At 44.0% G+C, this 16416-nt stretch overlaps 1 protein-coding gene across 9 annotated transcripts in view; it reads right to left on the bottom strand.

The window, feature by feature from the left end:
- The window catches only part of RREB1 (ras responsive element binding protein 1), a 127537-nt gene that overhangs the window by 47588 nt on the left and 63533 nt on the right, over positions 1 to 16416 (bottom strand). For all 9 annotated transcript variants that reach the window (XR_015705949.1, XM_087762900.1, XM_087762908.1 and 6 more), the window contains 2 exons: positions 16093 to 16182; positions 14576 to 14739 (listed from right to left, as the gene is read on the bottom strand). Coding sequence is in view for 8 of the 9 variants with exons in the window: in XM_087762900.1 (XP_087619026.1) it covers positions 14576 to 14739; positions 16093 to 16182 (254 nt within the window). In the remaining variant the exon portion in view is untranslated. The remainder of the gene's footprint in view (positions 1 to 14575; positions 14740 to 16092; positions 16183 to 16416) is intronic.

Genomic DNA, 16416 nt, shown 5'->3' with positions numbered 1-16416 from the left:
TTCTCATTTAAATCAACGAACTGTGGCTCTGAACCATCCTACAGAGCCACCCAAGAACAGCAGACAAGCTCAGGAAGGTACAGAGCACCTGAAACCTGCCCTTCATATGATGGTTATTAGTCTCCCCAGCACGCATGCAAGTACGCACACACTTGGACAGTACTGAGGGCGGAACACTAAAATGCAACCACGATGCACAGGATGAAAGGAAGGAGATAAGAATTTGAGCTTAATATTAGGTAGGACTCCCTTGCACGAAGTGCTAGCTAGCCTTGATTAACCTCTCAGAGAAGTGGTGGAACTCTATTTAAAAATGAGATCAGACAGAGGGCTGGAAGAATTTGCAAAGAATAATCCCAAAATGGAAAGAGGAAATTAAGTCCTTTCCAAACAAGGTCTGATCCACCTCTGAATTCAACTCTTAACGTTTAAGAACTGCTATGCAAAAAATGCAGATCACTTGCTACACACTATGCTTTTCGCAGCACAGCTGTACATGAAAAAGCTCGCGTCGTAATCGCTTCCCTCCCCCTCGCACAGGGAATTTCACAGGTGAGCCAAGAGGATCCAACTGTGCTACGATTGTGTGCCAGTCAGCCCTCCTGACAAATTCACATTTTTCAAGTGCTCGACTGCCTTTCATTCCACCCTCCCCGTGAGAATCACCTTCCGCTTCCCCCCTTCTGCCACAACTTTCCTCTCCCCGCGAACGGTCACGTGAACAGGATGACTACGATGGTACTGCACAAGAATTCCCCCAGCTTCTTTCCTTTTTTTTTTTTTTTTTTTTTTTTTTTTAAAATAAATGGGCAGAAAAGGTTTTCAGCCCCACACTGTAATGCACAGCGTGATTTCGGAAGGGCGACTATTCCACCAGAAGAGTAGCAAGTGAATACTTTGCTACTTTCCATTGAAGAAGAGAGTTTTGTAATAATAAACAAATGCAGAACTCAAGTGCCTTACTCCTTTTTCTCCCCATGGATGGTGCTGGATCAGTGCCTAAGGGAGGTGACTCATAGGAGGAGGGAAAAGAAAAAAAAAAAGAGCATGTGTCCTACTGAAATGACATGCAGCTCCTGCTGGTCACATCCCAGTCTTTACCGCATCTCCAAAAAGGGCTGCTGTATTTTCTTAATGCCGAGGGGATTTGCATGTTGATCATATAAGCTTTCTGGAGGTCTCGAAACAGGGCAGCCTACAGCTTCAATGCCAAAACCAGAACGTGGGCAGGTTTTGACTGGCTGGCTCAAGGCTAGAACGAAGAGTCAAAGCATCCTGAAAGAGGCAACTGCAAGACGCAGCTGCTCCCAGCTCCGGGTCCCGCTGAATTATGAACAAAACCAGGAGCTCCTGCTTTGCATGCAGATAACCCGATCAGCGCCACTTTGGCTCTTGGAAAGGAAGCATCCCTCAGCACACGTGGGAATCCCTCACCTCTAACTCTGGGGAGAAAAACTACATCGTAGTTTCCACACACCGCGTTTCCACAGCTGCTGATGTGCTCCACGTCCCTAAGAGAAAGGGCCTGGCTAGCTCGGAGACCCGGGCAAAAGGAAGGTGTGGAACAAAAGGGTGTTATCTGCAGCCTCTGAGCAGGGTCCAGGGTTAAGCCTCTCCCTTATAACTATGGCAGCACAAGCATTGCTGGCTTTCAGTCAAGAGAGGTTTATGCCAGGTAGGTCTGATTAGAAGGAGCAGCATGTCCAGAGGGGGAGCAGCAAGCAATTTCACTGAGGCCTGGTTGGGAAAGTCCCAGCATCTAAATCAAGATTACTTCTTGAGCGCAGGATCCAGTGCATGTATAAACACTCTCCTCCTCCCTCACGTCTCCACGCCTGTGGAAACGCAGTGGGGAGGCCAATGAATCCGGGCATTATCAGTCCAGAGAGATCATCTGACAGTATCAAGTTCAGATTCTGGCTTCGTATCCCACATATTATTCTAAGTTTCTCCACTTTACCACTAGATGTACCCTATACTCTACTGTATTGCACATGGCTGTTCCTCATCTCCCTCGTGATTTCTGAGCTGTTTGATATCAAAATCAAGGGGATGATCCTCACACATCTGATGCTTATCTAAAGAGAAGGGAGCCACGCATCCAACCATTCAGAGACTAAGAATAAAAATCAGTGCTTTCCATCCTTCACCTTATTTAAAAAATGTACTTTTTTTTCTTCTCCAATGTAAAGAGTTCCCAAGTTCACCAAGCTAGTCTGGGAAGGACTGAGCTGGTCAGATGCCCTAAGTACAATTTAGCTGATACAATTGCTTTACCTCTTCCATTGTTTTCTTACCTGAGATCTTTCACTTAGATTGCTACCTTCGAATAACAGTAAATAATCTCCAAAAAAACCAAAAAATTCCAATGTTTTCAATCATTTACAGCAAAGAAAAAGGATGTCTATCATTCAGAACATGACCGAACATCTCTGTTTAAAAAAAAAAAGTCTGCTTTGTCTAAGCTTCAACTTCGTGCCACTGTATCAGAACCAACAAGAGTGCAGGATGCATTCAAGACAGGTTGAAATTTGGACCATGACGTTCTTCAGGCCCCACAAAATGAAAAATGGCTCAGAGAGCAAGAGATGACAGTCTTCAAAATTGCACTCTTCTGAGTGATTTCTAGGTCACATCTTTGTCACTGTTTTTGTTTCATTCTGCTTAACAAATGTTACGTCAGCCCAAGTTGTCCAGAAATGTATGAAAACACAGGGAATTCCTCTTCAAAGCTTCTGCCATTTGACGTGCATGGGGAATAAATCCCAAACAAACAGAAAGTGAAGCAGCAGCATTTTTAGGAGCGATCACTTAATATGCTGCTGCTAACCCCCTCCTTAAGAGTCTCGTGAATATGACTGGAACTTAAGTCAAAAGTGCAGTAGCATTATACCCTTGGGTTAAAGAGTTTAGTCAGTTGTTTGTTTGTTAAAACATGTAGAGAATCTGTATTGACAATGTATTTCCAGTGCTAATTACCAACATCATCCACTTAAGAGAGAAATCCACTCAGCCCTTGCCAGTTGTAATCACAGGAACCAGAAAGATGCAGGTAATTTTGCAAATCAGACACGATCTGTACTTGGATGAGTTTCTGTTTGTCTTCTCTTCTTGGCTTGTTTGCTATTTGTATCCTCAAAAAAACCCCAAAAATGACCCAAAAAGCCCTCAGACACACATGCACACTTCACAGCAAGTCAAGAGACATTCAAATACCAAAAACCCAACCATTTGGGAAACGCCCTCTTACAACTGCGGAGCAATCTCAAAACAAATTTCAAGTACCACCAAATATTCTAGTGGTAACCAGTGTTGAACACGAGCATGGGATAAACAAAATGAAGCTGAACAGCAAGAAATCTCCATGGCTATACTAGTAAGAAAGCCATCGCAACACATACAGTGAAAGAGCAGGGTGGGGCGAACGGGTCCCAGGAAGGATCAGATTGGGAAGCACTGACTCATTTTAGCTGCATGTCTACAACCAGGCACAGCAGGAGATCCCCCAGCTAGTGCTCCCCTCGGCACCCAGGCCCTGCAATCTTGCCGGCGCAGCGGCATGGCTCATTATCCTCACGGAGGCCCCAGCGCTTATCAGCTCTGTCTATCAGGGCTAACACGGCCCGACGAGCCTCCCCGCATAGCAGCATGTGGCGGCATGTGGGTGTAGCAGCCCCCTCGGTGTCCCCCCGGGAACTGCTGCAGCCCAAGGTGCCACACAGACGTGCCGTAAGCATCCCCCCAAGTTCAGTGCGGGCTGCCGCGCTGTCTATCTCCCTGCACAATGAGGTTCTCCCAGTAAAGCAAAAATAGCCTTACAGCGTCGCAGCAGACAGCATCATTAGGATGACATGAGCATTATTATTTAGATCCACCAAGACTAGCTGGGTGCACTAAGGCTGCAAAAGCCACCTGTGATTATGTTCAAATGACAGATTAGAAATCCCTTTTCAGTGCTACCAGGACAGTCTGCAAAGTTAACCGGTGCCATGCAGCTGCCAATACATGACACCTAAGGATATACGATACACACACATGCACACAAAGCATTTTGTATTTTTATCCTCGAGTAAAAGTTTGCTTTGCTGTGAATAAAGGCAAGTTGCAAGCATGAGTGAGAGGAAAGATACTGATCTACAAATCCAAAGGGGGGGGGTACCATTTCTGAATAATTATGCTGTATTCACATTTAAGCAACTACTTGCTACTTAGAATCAGCAAGTTCAAACAGGCCAAGATTGATACAACTGCATTCCCAGCTTGGCTCAAAGTTACTCCTGTTCCCTACCAGCAGCGTTGTCAGAACACCTCAAAGGAAAAAAGGGAGACAAATATTTGCCTGATGATGCTGTGACAGGGAAGTGATTCAAACCATGCCTCCAAAGCAAAGCTTCCCAAAGGACAGCAAAAGAAGGCATTCATTTGCAGTTCGCATCAACCCTTGCATAAGGGGGGGCAAAAGGGGAGGGAAATGCAGTGTGAGCTTCCCAGTATCACTTCACCAAACTGCCTGCCCACAGTCTGCATTAAATTCAGAGCAGACCTAAATTAACAATGCCAAATACTGCAAGAAGACTTCCAAGCCATAAGAAACTCTTTCATAAGGGACAGTATTAAATAAGATCCTTCTGAGGCCCCTGCGCTTCCTTAAGCTTGGAGGCAAATGTTTATTAACAACAATAAAATCAAGCAGGAGTAAGATTTTTAAAAGTGTACCAAAAATCTGGTCTGGGACATTCTGAACTGCTGTTTTCTTTCATCTTTTTGGACATTTGTGGGTTTCAGGCACGTCCTTTAGTTATCACGGTATATAACCTTAGTCAGTGACTTCATTGCTGATTTTTCAGGAAACTTCATGTTTAAAGAAAACAAGTGTTATTAGACAATTAAAGCAGTTTTGAATTTTAGCATCAGGAAAAAAAGGGGTGGGGGGAGAGAGAAAATTAGAGAAAGGATGTCAGAAGGGGGAAAAGTTTTATCCTTAAGAGCAAATACAGTCAAAGAAGTTCCAGGTATGTCCTGCCTCCCCCCCAAAACTGCACCCTCTTACCAACCAAGCAAACAGAAGCCCCAGCTACTTCCCAAAACCAGGCAGAGCCCTCATGCAGTTGCTTCCCTCTTACACTCCACTGTTGAGCAATCCTGATGGCACACAGCACTGAACAACTTGCTGCGTCACACAGCTCAAGGAGGAAAAAATAGACGGCCACAGCAATGCTGGGGACGCTGGGCAGATGGAGCCGAATACCTCCCCCCGGCACGCATGCAAGCAAGGAAGCTGCAGTAGATAAGAGAAGCACATCTTCGTTAAAGCAGGGTCTCCACATCACCCTGATATCAGCAGTCACCAAGTAACTTGAGGGGCGAGGAAGTAAGGGGTTATCACTGCACACACACAAGTTGTGCAAACTTTTCCCAGCGCTGAGGACGGCATCCTAGCAAAAGAGGTTTCACGTGCTCAGCCCATTTCCTCTCCTGTTCCTGAACATGTGGTCCTCCTTCCTCACCAGCGGTGATCTCACAGCATTCCCCCACCGAGCAGAGAAGCACTAGGAAAAGGTTTAATGTCTTGTTACATGTCTGTTTAGTCAAGCTTAGTAGCTGGAAAGAGAAGTCCCCGTGTGACTTGTGCTACTTTACAGGAGTTTGGGAACTTCCCCCCCTCCAGTGAAACTGATTTCGGTGCAGTGCATGAGCAATATGGATCGCCTTACTCTCTTTACCCTCAGTTTGAAACTGTTAAGAAAGAAGACACACTGAGGTGGCTTGATGTCAAAAATGAGCCACGCAGAAGCTGTACACCTCCTCTGTTTTAAGACATCTTTCCACATGAAGGATGGGAGAGGATTTACCAAAGGAGGATTACTGAGGATTTACCAAAAAATTGCAGAGTGTTTAGAAACCTTCAGCTCAGAGAGCTGCCTGAAGAACTCCGCATATCTATAGATGCCCTCAAGCAACAGAAAGCAGTATCTGCACATTGTGTGCTATTTACCAGTTGTATAATGGCACTACTACTTTCTAGACTGTGTCTTTGCCTAAGCTGTGTGCATCTTGCAGGTGAGCATCATGGCTCAAAAACCCAAGTGAAAGGCCCTGATTAAGCCCAAATGCCAAGATTCCCCTCACCATTTTTTTTTTTTACAGCTAGAGAAGTTTCCCCACATGCTGACAATCTACTGTTAACGAATAGCCTATTTTTAAAAGAGGGGAGAAAAGAAAGAGGAAAAAACCTGCTGACCCTGAGAGGGGGTACATTCTGCAGTTTGCTGGTTCCAGCATGCTGAACTAGAACAGGTTGAGCAGGTTAGATACTGGGGGGAGAAAAGGTAAAGCTGGAAGACATACATTAAAGGTGGAACGACAGCAACCACAAATGCAGTTTGAGATAGACTTTTTCCTCATTCTCATCGGTACTTGGCTCAGGAGTCTTTTCAGACAACAGGAGGAACACAGTGAACACACATTCATTAGAGAAGCGATGCAAGTATTTCTGACGTGCACGCACAACAGGCTGAGCAAAGATCACCTTAACATACAAACTCTCCCAGCAAACTCTCTCACCACCAGCATTTTCTACACAGAATCACCCAACCGAAGTACAAGCTAGAAGACAAATCACCAACCAAAATGCCAACAAAACAACACGTTACTTGTTAACCTTGAGAGCTAACATCTCTGCAAGAATCACCTTAATGTCAGGCTTATGGCAAAGGACGAAAAGCACCTCAACTCCCGGCAAAGATCGCCTGGATTTTCTAGTGCTTGCTAAGTTAAGGCTTGTATTTATTTTGTAGCTCTTCAAGGTGAGAAGGGGAGGTAACATCCCTGAGAATACTAAACCTTCAGAGGAGGCGATGTTCCTGAAAGGGGTACTTATGCGGAAAGATCAAGGTCTGGCGCTGCCATGTGCTCTGCAACTGGAGTCTAATCTGTCAAGTGGCTTGTGCTCATTTGAACTGTGACACGGGTAACAAAGCAGCACTAAGCTACGCTCAATACGCTCTGTTATACGGAGATTTATGTTATTGCCCGTGAGGAGGGTGGTATTACTTTGCTATGTCAGACCACCTTCCCCTCCGCACAAGTTGCACCAGAAACCTAAACATATTGAGAGCAGCGTGTCTCCTTTTTTTTGCCTGCAGAAAACCAAAACATAAAAATCCACAACGTTACAAAGCACAAGATCAGACTTAGCTGTTACTTAAATGCAACACACAGAAAATCTAGGACTGAAAAGCACACTGAAGTCTTTCTTATGTTTAGGTACTGAAGAGCTCTGGAGATGCAAGTATAACGTTCCTCATTGTGTACGCTTCGGTTCTCAAGAACAATGGAGCTAATTAAGGTCAGCGTATAAATCTTAACTCTCCACTTCCTTGCTTCGCTTGATTCTAATCAGATCTCAGCGTTCATGTTTTTGTGCTAACTTCCTTTGCTGTTCTTTAATGATAACTGAAGGGGGATACTGTCCAAGGCTACAAGCAGCATGGAACACTTCTGAAATCATGGCATCTCCCTTCGGCTCTTACAGCTCACAGAGGTACTGTGGCACAAGAGCTCCTTCAAAGTCTCTTACCGCTCAAGATATCCATGGAGGGTTTGTTTTGTTTTTTTTTATTTATGTGTCAAGTGAATTAAATAAAAGTTTCTATAAAGTCTTTACAAAAGATGACCAATCTGCTCAGCAACAGTGAGACAGACAAAAGTTTCTGCCTGGGACTACTAAAAATGCTGTGGTCTTCTAATTCTCATCAAAGACACAGAGAAACAGACTCTTACTGCTATACTGTTGTTGAAAAAGCCTGACCTTTTCATTTTTTCGTTTTTGATCTTCTTCAAAACATGGGGATCCCAGCAGAATACCATATATTTACTCTGGATATATCTGCCAACAGGAAAACGACCAAAAAAAAATTCTCTCCACCTGTTTCCCCATCTTTATTTACAAAATATATTAGCGAAAATGTAAGAAACATTTTTTTAATTGCAAAGAAAACCAAAACAGGTATCACATCTCACTCGTCTCCTACAACTACAGTTATCAATTACTAGAAGCAGAAATTAGTCCTTTGTGTTCGTTATCCCTGCTCAAGAATTAGGGCACCTGCATTTGCTGAAGCTTATCTTTCACTAGCATGCTGACAGTGGTTAAATCATCCCCCACGTATAAGGAATGGATTTGAAAGCCTGTAATGCACCCTGCTTCTTCATATGTAAGAGCACTGCCTACCAATTGAAATAAAAGCTCCTTAGGAGATGACCAGAGAGACATTTCTATTGTGCAAGACAGTAAGAGAAAGCCATCTCACACATGTGACGTGTCAGTCATTTTCAGTGTGGCAAGTGCCTTGGCTATTTGTTTTTAGCTTCGAGATCCTGTATGTTCAGTTTTTCAAAGCTATCCAACACTTAACACCAAATTTCCACTTGGCCATCTTTGCAAACCACCAGAAACCAAACCCTATTATAATAAGGCAGTTCTTCTCCTCTTCTGGAAAAAAAAAAAAAGCTCATCATCACATTTGGCTATGCTCTGCCTGCAAAAACTCCCATCTTAAGCAAATGCCAGACTGCACGTGCTAGACTGCAGAGATCCTATTTGTACTTAGAGGCTGGGCATTGTTACTGCACTGCACCCTACAAAGCACACACAACCTACTGGAAGCAGGCCAACGCCATAAATAACACGGGAGCAATTCACAGGTGGAATGCAGGGAGAGGATGGATTCGGCCAGATCTTGAGGACACTCTGCCTTTTGGGTATTTGCAAAGTCACAGGCAGCCTGTACACACGCCTGCCCAAGAAACACAGATCCATGTTCAAGAGAGCGGGGAAATCATTAAAGCGTATGCATCTCAACCCCTGTGCCTTTATCAGGATCCAACGCTCATCTTCCAACCAGTACGTTGCAATCTTCATCAAGCATATGCTCTTCATTTGCCAGTGAAGATGGCTGGCTAAAACATCAAAATTCACAGGTTACCCTCCAGCACGTGCTTTTTCTATCTATCTTTCTCAAAAAACTCATTCAGTAACATATATGCACACATGAAGTGTTGTTTAAAAAAGACTTAATTTGAACATCAGAATAGTACCATACCCTGGTAACAAAAACAGCTGTTTGTCTCTCCACAGCGCATTAAAAAGAGAAGTTTGGGAAAATTATCTAGCACTGAAAATAAGATGGAGAATGAAAGTGCCTTCTTAATTAAAAGAAGAAATACCTTCTTTGATAGGACTCTTTGTAAGCATGCTTCAAAGCATAGCTTCTGCGATCCAGATCTTCCAATTTGAGTTTCAAAGACTTCTGCATGTGGTTGTTGCATGTGGTGTTTCACATGTGCCAAAAAAAAAAAAAAATCCCCAAACTTTGAGACCTTTTCCTGAGATGGTGCATAAACTGCCTACAAGTACCTAAGTAGGATGTAAATAAAAAGCCATTATGAAGAATTTTGCTAGATATGGAGTAAGGAGCAGAAGGAGAGAAAGTAAGTAGATACCTGTGACATTTTGGTTTCATATGAAACACTGAGTTAGTTTGCGTTACTGCACCTCTATGGACAGCCTGGTGAACATCAGCCATGGACACTGCAGCTTCATTTACCAAACTGGGGAAGCTGTGGCTGAAATACATATATTATCCCTTTAGCCTTTCCAGACTTGCCACAGAGCCTTTAATAGCTACCCACTGGAAACTGGCAGGAAGGTCATTTCTCGCCTCCCTTCTGGCATTTATATCCTATTAACATTTCCAAGTTGCATGGAGAGCATGTCTTTGGCAGGGAGAAAAATGTGATTTTAAAGTGATAGGCACAGACCATCCTCAGTCACAGAAAAGGAAAAGGAGCCGTAGGCAAAGTCTAAAGGAAACCCTTTTGCAGCAAGTGGAGGCATCGCCCTTCCCCCTGAAGCTTGATGCATGTTCTACTGGAATGCGACACAGTAAGTCAAGCAAAGTCTTTTCTCTACCTCGAGGTCCCTTGCTAAAGCTTACGAACCATCACCACCGCTAAAACCCACAGCAGCAGCCTAACTCCTCTGTCTGCATTCTGGGGAGATACAGCGGTGGAGAGGCAGTCAGAGGCTTGCAACCTTCTATTTGGGTCTAGACCCAAGAGAGCTCCTCAGAGTTGGCACTATTTGTAGATAAACTCCCTAGAGAGCTATCGTGACAGTACAGATGGAAAGCCTTTGGAAAGCCTTTAGTAATTGCAATCTATTGATTGGAGACGCTACTCTGGAAATCTCCAGCTCTCTCAGAGCTACAGAAAACTCTTTATACACCCACGCCCCCACACCCACTCCTTCCATACAGTTTATGCTCCTGCTGGAGATCTGAGAACATTCAACTTTAATTTACTGTGACTGAGAGAAAGCCATAGTGCCTGTGTCTCTAGCATAAAAGTGTGAGGATTACCATATCCTAAATTGCAGATTTTCTTACGTACTGATCATCGCAGTGCCATTCCAGTTACAGGAATTTTGAACTCAGAATTACTGTGATCCAACTCCTTCCTCCAAATTCCTAAAAAGCCCCAAGAAAACAACCCCCCGAACCTCCAAATCAGTCCCTGATGCTAGAAGGCTTGCTATTTCCAGTACTGGTAAAAAAGAAATCTCTGTAAAAAACTCAGCATCATCTCCAGCTCTCCTCCTCCAGAGCAATTCCTGTTCCTGATACCAGACACTGACGTATCTCCCAGTTATCGTACCAGATCGCAACAACCCTCCCCAAACAGTAGGAGCAGCACTAATACGGAGGCATTTAGCTTGATGGCACATTCGGAAGAATGAGAAAATCAGCTTTTCGTGCTGGACATTGAACACTCTCCAGAGACCTCTGCTCTCTCCAACAGCGACTGTCCCCACAGAAGGCTCAGGGCACTCCTGAGCAGCCTGGCAGCTGTAAGAGAGTTTTCTGAGATGCCCCAGGCTCATGGTTCCCTGTTGAAAATCCTGGCCAAGAGTCACCCTGGTCAGAAAAGGAAGCAGGTTTTAACCTCTTTTTCTGAATGGTGCTGAACAAGGGAACCTTCCCCCTCCACCCCTGTCTGCTGTGCCCATTCAACTTGACTTGTTGACAAGGCGCCAAGGAGCACAACAAAAAGAAACTGAACTTTATGTGAGAGGCTATGACTCACTTACTTACAAATTAAGTGCTGCATGTATTGTGGGAGTCAGGAAGGGCAGCATCAATTTAACAGGTAAAGAGTACACGCAACACCCCAACACAGCTAGACTTACACAGAGAAGAGAGGGGCAGAAAAGAGTGTTCTCACTCCACAAAAACTCTGGCTATTGCAAAAAAGTTTTGCCCACATGCAAAAGAACAGCAAATAAGAGCTCTGGAGGGTCTTTTCCTCCCTTCACTTAATAAAGCGAGGGAGAAGAAAAATTACTTTCCACGGAGAAGACGGGCACTTGAGAGTAACAACACTGATACTTTCTAACCCAAAAAAGCAACCAAAACTCCTTCCCTACTCTGCTCAGCTGAATGTCTAATGACCTGGCTGCTACAAGGTGGAAAAATGGATCAGAAATTTCATCCTCTGCCGGAACAGTAATAAGCACTCCTATGGCACAATATTTCCCTTGACAAAACCATTTCGTTGGACTTTTTCCCCTAAAAGGTCTTTTAAAAGCCTGGATTAAAAAAACAGTATAGACAGTTAAATAAGAGCCAGAACAAGGCAGAGGGGGAGAAAGAAGAGAGGACGTACGTAGTATGTGCCTAAGACATTTTTTTCCCCCTGTTCAGATACTGGCAGACTAACTTCTCCATCGCTCCTCTCTTGTGCACCAAGCTTATTTGATGTAAATGCAGTAACACTTGGGGAGGCTCCTGCAGGACCTTCACAAGCGATGTTGATTCTTCAGCACCGCATTCACAACTTTCTGCTAAGCCTACAACTCCTCTCTCTGATCCCACATTCTGTGTGATGCTCCAGGGATACCACCATGCTGGCTACCGGGGGCATGTTAGAACTCTAATTCTTTGCTGTTTGGGGCATGTATCTGTCACTACTTAGATACTGTAGCACAAAAATAGCAAACAATAAAGGAACTGTGCATAAAGGCAGAGAAAGATGGACTTGTATTATCATCCAGCTGGTGCGGAAGAACAGACATGGCACCACCACAAGCAAGGCCTGCGGGAGTTGTACACGAGGCAGGACCTGGCAAGCAGGTCCTTGCTCCAGGATCCTGAGGCAGAAGAAGTTTAAATGTGATGTGAGAGGCATTCAGCTCCAGCACTGGCAGGCCACTGGACCTGATGCTACAGCTAAGTTTGAGATGCCTATGAAAGAATTTACTTCACACCATCCTAGTCTAGAAATACCTGTTTCAGAAGGAGGTACCCAGTGGGCAAAAGGAACATCTTCCTTGTGCGTGTCATAGCACCAGATAACAAATTTCACTTCACTTTGCATTTATCCTCATCTGCCTACTTGCACATTCATGCTTTCCACTTCAGCAACAGGCATCACTATTATAGTCTGTTATAGCAACAAGAAAAGGTTATTTGTGGCAAAAATCGGTGGCACAGTTCTGCCGACCGCAACCCTCCTTTAGCAAAAAACAGGGCTGTTTCAGTGTGCTCAGGATCTTGCCTGTCATGGGTCTGGTGTCACTTGTTGCAGTGCCACCAAGCTCAGTAACAGGTTTCTGCAATGTCCCACTGAGCTGCTGCGGTGCGGGCCTACACGAGAAGGAGTTGTACAGAGCAGACAGAAACCTATCAATCAGATGGAAAAAACTTTTAATAGGGAGATTTTCCTTGCATGAACTTAGGTCCTTCTTAGTGCAGTCAGTAAATACAGCACTCCATCCTGGTAACTTCAATCAACATCTCATTAAGAGAAAAATTTAAAACCAAACAGCCTTCTCAGTGGAAGGTCAGAACCTTCTGACTGATCTGTACTTACTTCTTTTGAGCAAATCACTGAGCCTGGCAATTCTGGCAAATTTACTACTAAAGCGCAGTAAGAGCTGCTATACGGGGAAACCCGCATAAGCAAAGGTGACCACAATGTGCGATAGGCCTGGAGTCAAGTCTGAGGGGAAGCCTCCCCTTCCTGCTTCTGGCAGAGGACGAGGAGATGCCTAGTGAGCAAAAAGCCAAGCAAACCCCGCAAGCAGTCCTTCAGCAAGCAGCCCGGGCTGAGGACCTGGACACAAGCATCCAACCACGCCAGAGTCCCAGCGCTGGAATTCACCCTTGCATGCTGCCAGTGGCATCAGCTGCAACTCAGCAGCTGCCCTGCCTTCCCCACGGCAGGCAGAGTAATGACCCGGTCTGGCAAACATGTGGCTTGCAACACCTCTGGTCAGATGAGTCAGACGTGTGATTTATTCAGTGCCCAAGGCCAGTATCTCCTCTGAACGTCTTTGAGTCTTTCCCTTCTGATTTTACGTCTCTCTCTCTAACCCTCCCCAATTCCAATCAAGTATCAGTTAAATAAATATGGAATTACAAAACTGCATTTCCTCCCATTTCTCCTCTGTTTTCAGGTAACAGTTCAACCTGGACAATATGATACAGAAAAGGTAAAGCTGCAAGCAGCTACTGCTTCCTTTGTGCCGCATTACGTTATCTTTCCTATTGTCACCGAAATCACCCCTTTCATTCCACCTATAGCACACTGCTTGGAAAATGACTGGTAATAATCAAGGAAACAACATCTCTTCACTCCCACACAGAACCAGTCTGTAACCATCAGTCTTGTCATTTTGCTTATAAGCTGTACTCCTTTCCCCCACCTGTCTTGCAGTTTCTTTGTAGGTTGTAAACTCTTTGATATGGGGACTAAAGCTATGTGGGAATTCACGAAGTCTTAATCAGCTCTGAGGTGTTCCACCCATGCAAATAAATGAATACTGAATCGGGGAATGAGAGAGGGGAAGGAACATCCATGTGATTTAACATTTTGTTTCCCCAGTTGACAACTGTGCATATTGCTACATCCCTACGAAGGAAACTACATGAACTATGTTTGGCAACTTGGGTTACAGAGAATTTCCCGGATCTATAGTGCAGTAAGTTGTCTACAGTACAAGCAAGTACTGATGTATGTATTTAAAAACAAGATCAGTTATTCCAAAGAGGCATCTTCATGACAGCACTTGGATACCTAACTACGTAACATACACCACCACCGCAGATGCTCCAATACAACCACTTGCATCCACGAATCTGAAGCTACAAAATTAGAAGCTCCTATATAGCTTGGCTATAGATTTTTGTCCTCTGAGAAAAATCCATCCCATTTGTCAAAAGAATAATAATAATACTAATAAAACAAAAAAAGCAATACTTCTGGATATCCGTAACAACTCTTGGTAATATGTGAAGAGAGCTAGAAGAGCTTTCTCAGTTCTGACTTCCTCCCACAACTTAAGCATCCTAGTAGTTGTAGTGTGCATGTGTGTCACGCTATACTTGTAGATCACAGTCGACATTTGCTGCCCAAGTTAAGTGTCTTTAGTCAGCTTGCAAGTCCTTCCAGGGAAACAAAACAGCCCCCTATCCTGTACTCCTTTCCAAACTCCTGGGTCACGATCAGCACTCACCTGTGCATGTTTCCATTGGTGGTGAAGGACTGTCCACATACTGAACATTTATAAGGCCTTTCACCTGAGTGCACCAGCATGTGGCGATCAAGGGAGCTCGCTGAGCTCAGAGACTTTCCACAGATGCTGCAGGAATGGTCTGTCCCTCCAGTGTCAGTGTTATGCTAGAGAAAGCAATGATTTTTTTTCATTGAATGCCCCTTCTGAAGTGTCAGTAAAATATTAGCGAGAACATCTTAAAAGCAGCTTTAAAGAGCCACTCGGCACAATACCTTATATTAAGGTGTGCCCTGTATATACTTCTCCTTCCCAGCCCTCCCCCCTCAACTCCACCCCCACCCTTCATTTTTAACTCCTTAATGCACCAGCACAAGTAGCTGTTTCATGCGGCCTGCAATGCCTGCCACATGCAGCATTTCTGCTGGGTGTGCAGCAGAAGGGGATAGAAAGGGATCCAGCAACAACCCATCAAAGGGTACCCTGAGATACTTAAAGCTGTGCAGTGGTTTGGGGTTGGGTGAGTGCTAAGGGGGAAAACAGAAAAAGGATGTAATTACAAACTTCATGGCAGAAGAAAGACACTTAAAAACAAATACTCTTCAAAGATATTAATTTCAAACTGACTGTGTCGTAAGAAAACAGAAGTAAACTGCTTCTCAGTGCACATGCAGACTTCTATGGCTGTAAGAATGCATTACAGGGCCAAAATATGGTCACTAGCTACTGTCCTATATGTACCGCTCCTTCTTACTTGCATTCAGAGACTTGAAGATTTCTTCACATACCAAAAAAAAAAAACAAACCACCAGAAGAGTAAGAAAAAAAATAAATAACAGTTACAGTACAGGAGGGAAAACTGAAGTAATAAGAATCTAGTGGACTCACAGTGGTGAACCACAACCTTAGCATACAAAGCAGAACCTTCTGACATTGAAAAGGCCAAACCTCCTTATAAAGTATGCATGTATTTCAAGAGGAGCAAGAAGAGGCCTGTAGCTGACCAAAAAAGCACATCATCCATTAAAAAAGTGTATTTTTTAATTCTGCCTCCCAAAATTGCTATACCCTGTGAAGGACTGAGAGGCTCTTCTACACTGAGAGGATTTAAAAATTGTGTCTTCCTGCTTCTTAATTTGCATGACCAGTAAAGGGATCTATACTCAAACAGGATAAGAAAACAGGACTTATGCCTCATGATGGAAGCGGTTTTCTGGATCCTTGGGATACTTTAAGGTATGCAGAACAGGACATACATCCTTGTTTGAGCCACTGCAGGGGGGGGGAGTGTTGGGGAAGGAAGGGAGGAAAATTACCTACCTCAGGGTTGGGTTTGTGGGTTTGTTTTTTTTTTTAAAAGAAAATACCAGGGGAAGGCTAAAATAAAAGCAAAACAATTGAATAAAGTTATAATGAAGCATTTCTGGTTTGCACATGGAAATGTTTTTCACCATTGCAAAATGCACGCTGGCAAACCAGATTCTTAAAAGTAAGAAATCAAGAGCCAGTACTCTGCGTACCTGACGAATGTGCATAGTTAGCTGGTGCTGTGTAGTGCAAATCTTTTCACACAGAGGACAGGTATAGGAAGACTTCTCTTCTTTTGTTTCCTGTGAACAGAACAAAGCAAAACAAAAAAATCAGAAGGAATATTGATATAAAAGAACTCTAAAGCTGCTACTTGAAAGCTGGGGATGGAAAAAATACAATCTATCCTAAGTACAAAGGCCACTGCTAGCAGAACAACTTCCACATATTCGTTTATCATCCTGATAGATCCCTCAGGGAAGTTTCAGAAACTTCTGAATTTATAAATAGGGGCCATTTCAACTACCACAGAAGCA

Source organism: Nipponia nippon, unplaced genomic scaffold, assembly GCF_047370975.1.
Source record: "Nipponia nippon isolate SJK-2023a ecotype South Korea unplaced genomic scaffold, ASM4737097v1 scaffold_1, whole genome shotgun sequence".
NCBI classification, from domain to species: domain Eukaryota; kingdom Metazoa; phylum Chordata; class Aves; order Pelecaniformes; family Threskiornithidae; genus Nipponia; species Nipponia nippon.
The sequence above is the reverse complement of the archived record's forward strand: the minus strand, read 5'-3'. Positions and strand labels throughout refer to the sequence as shown.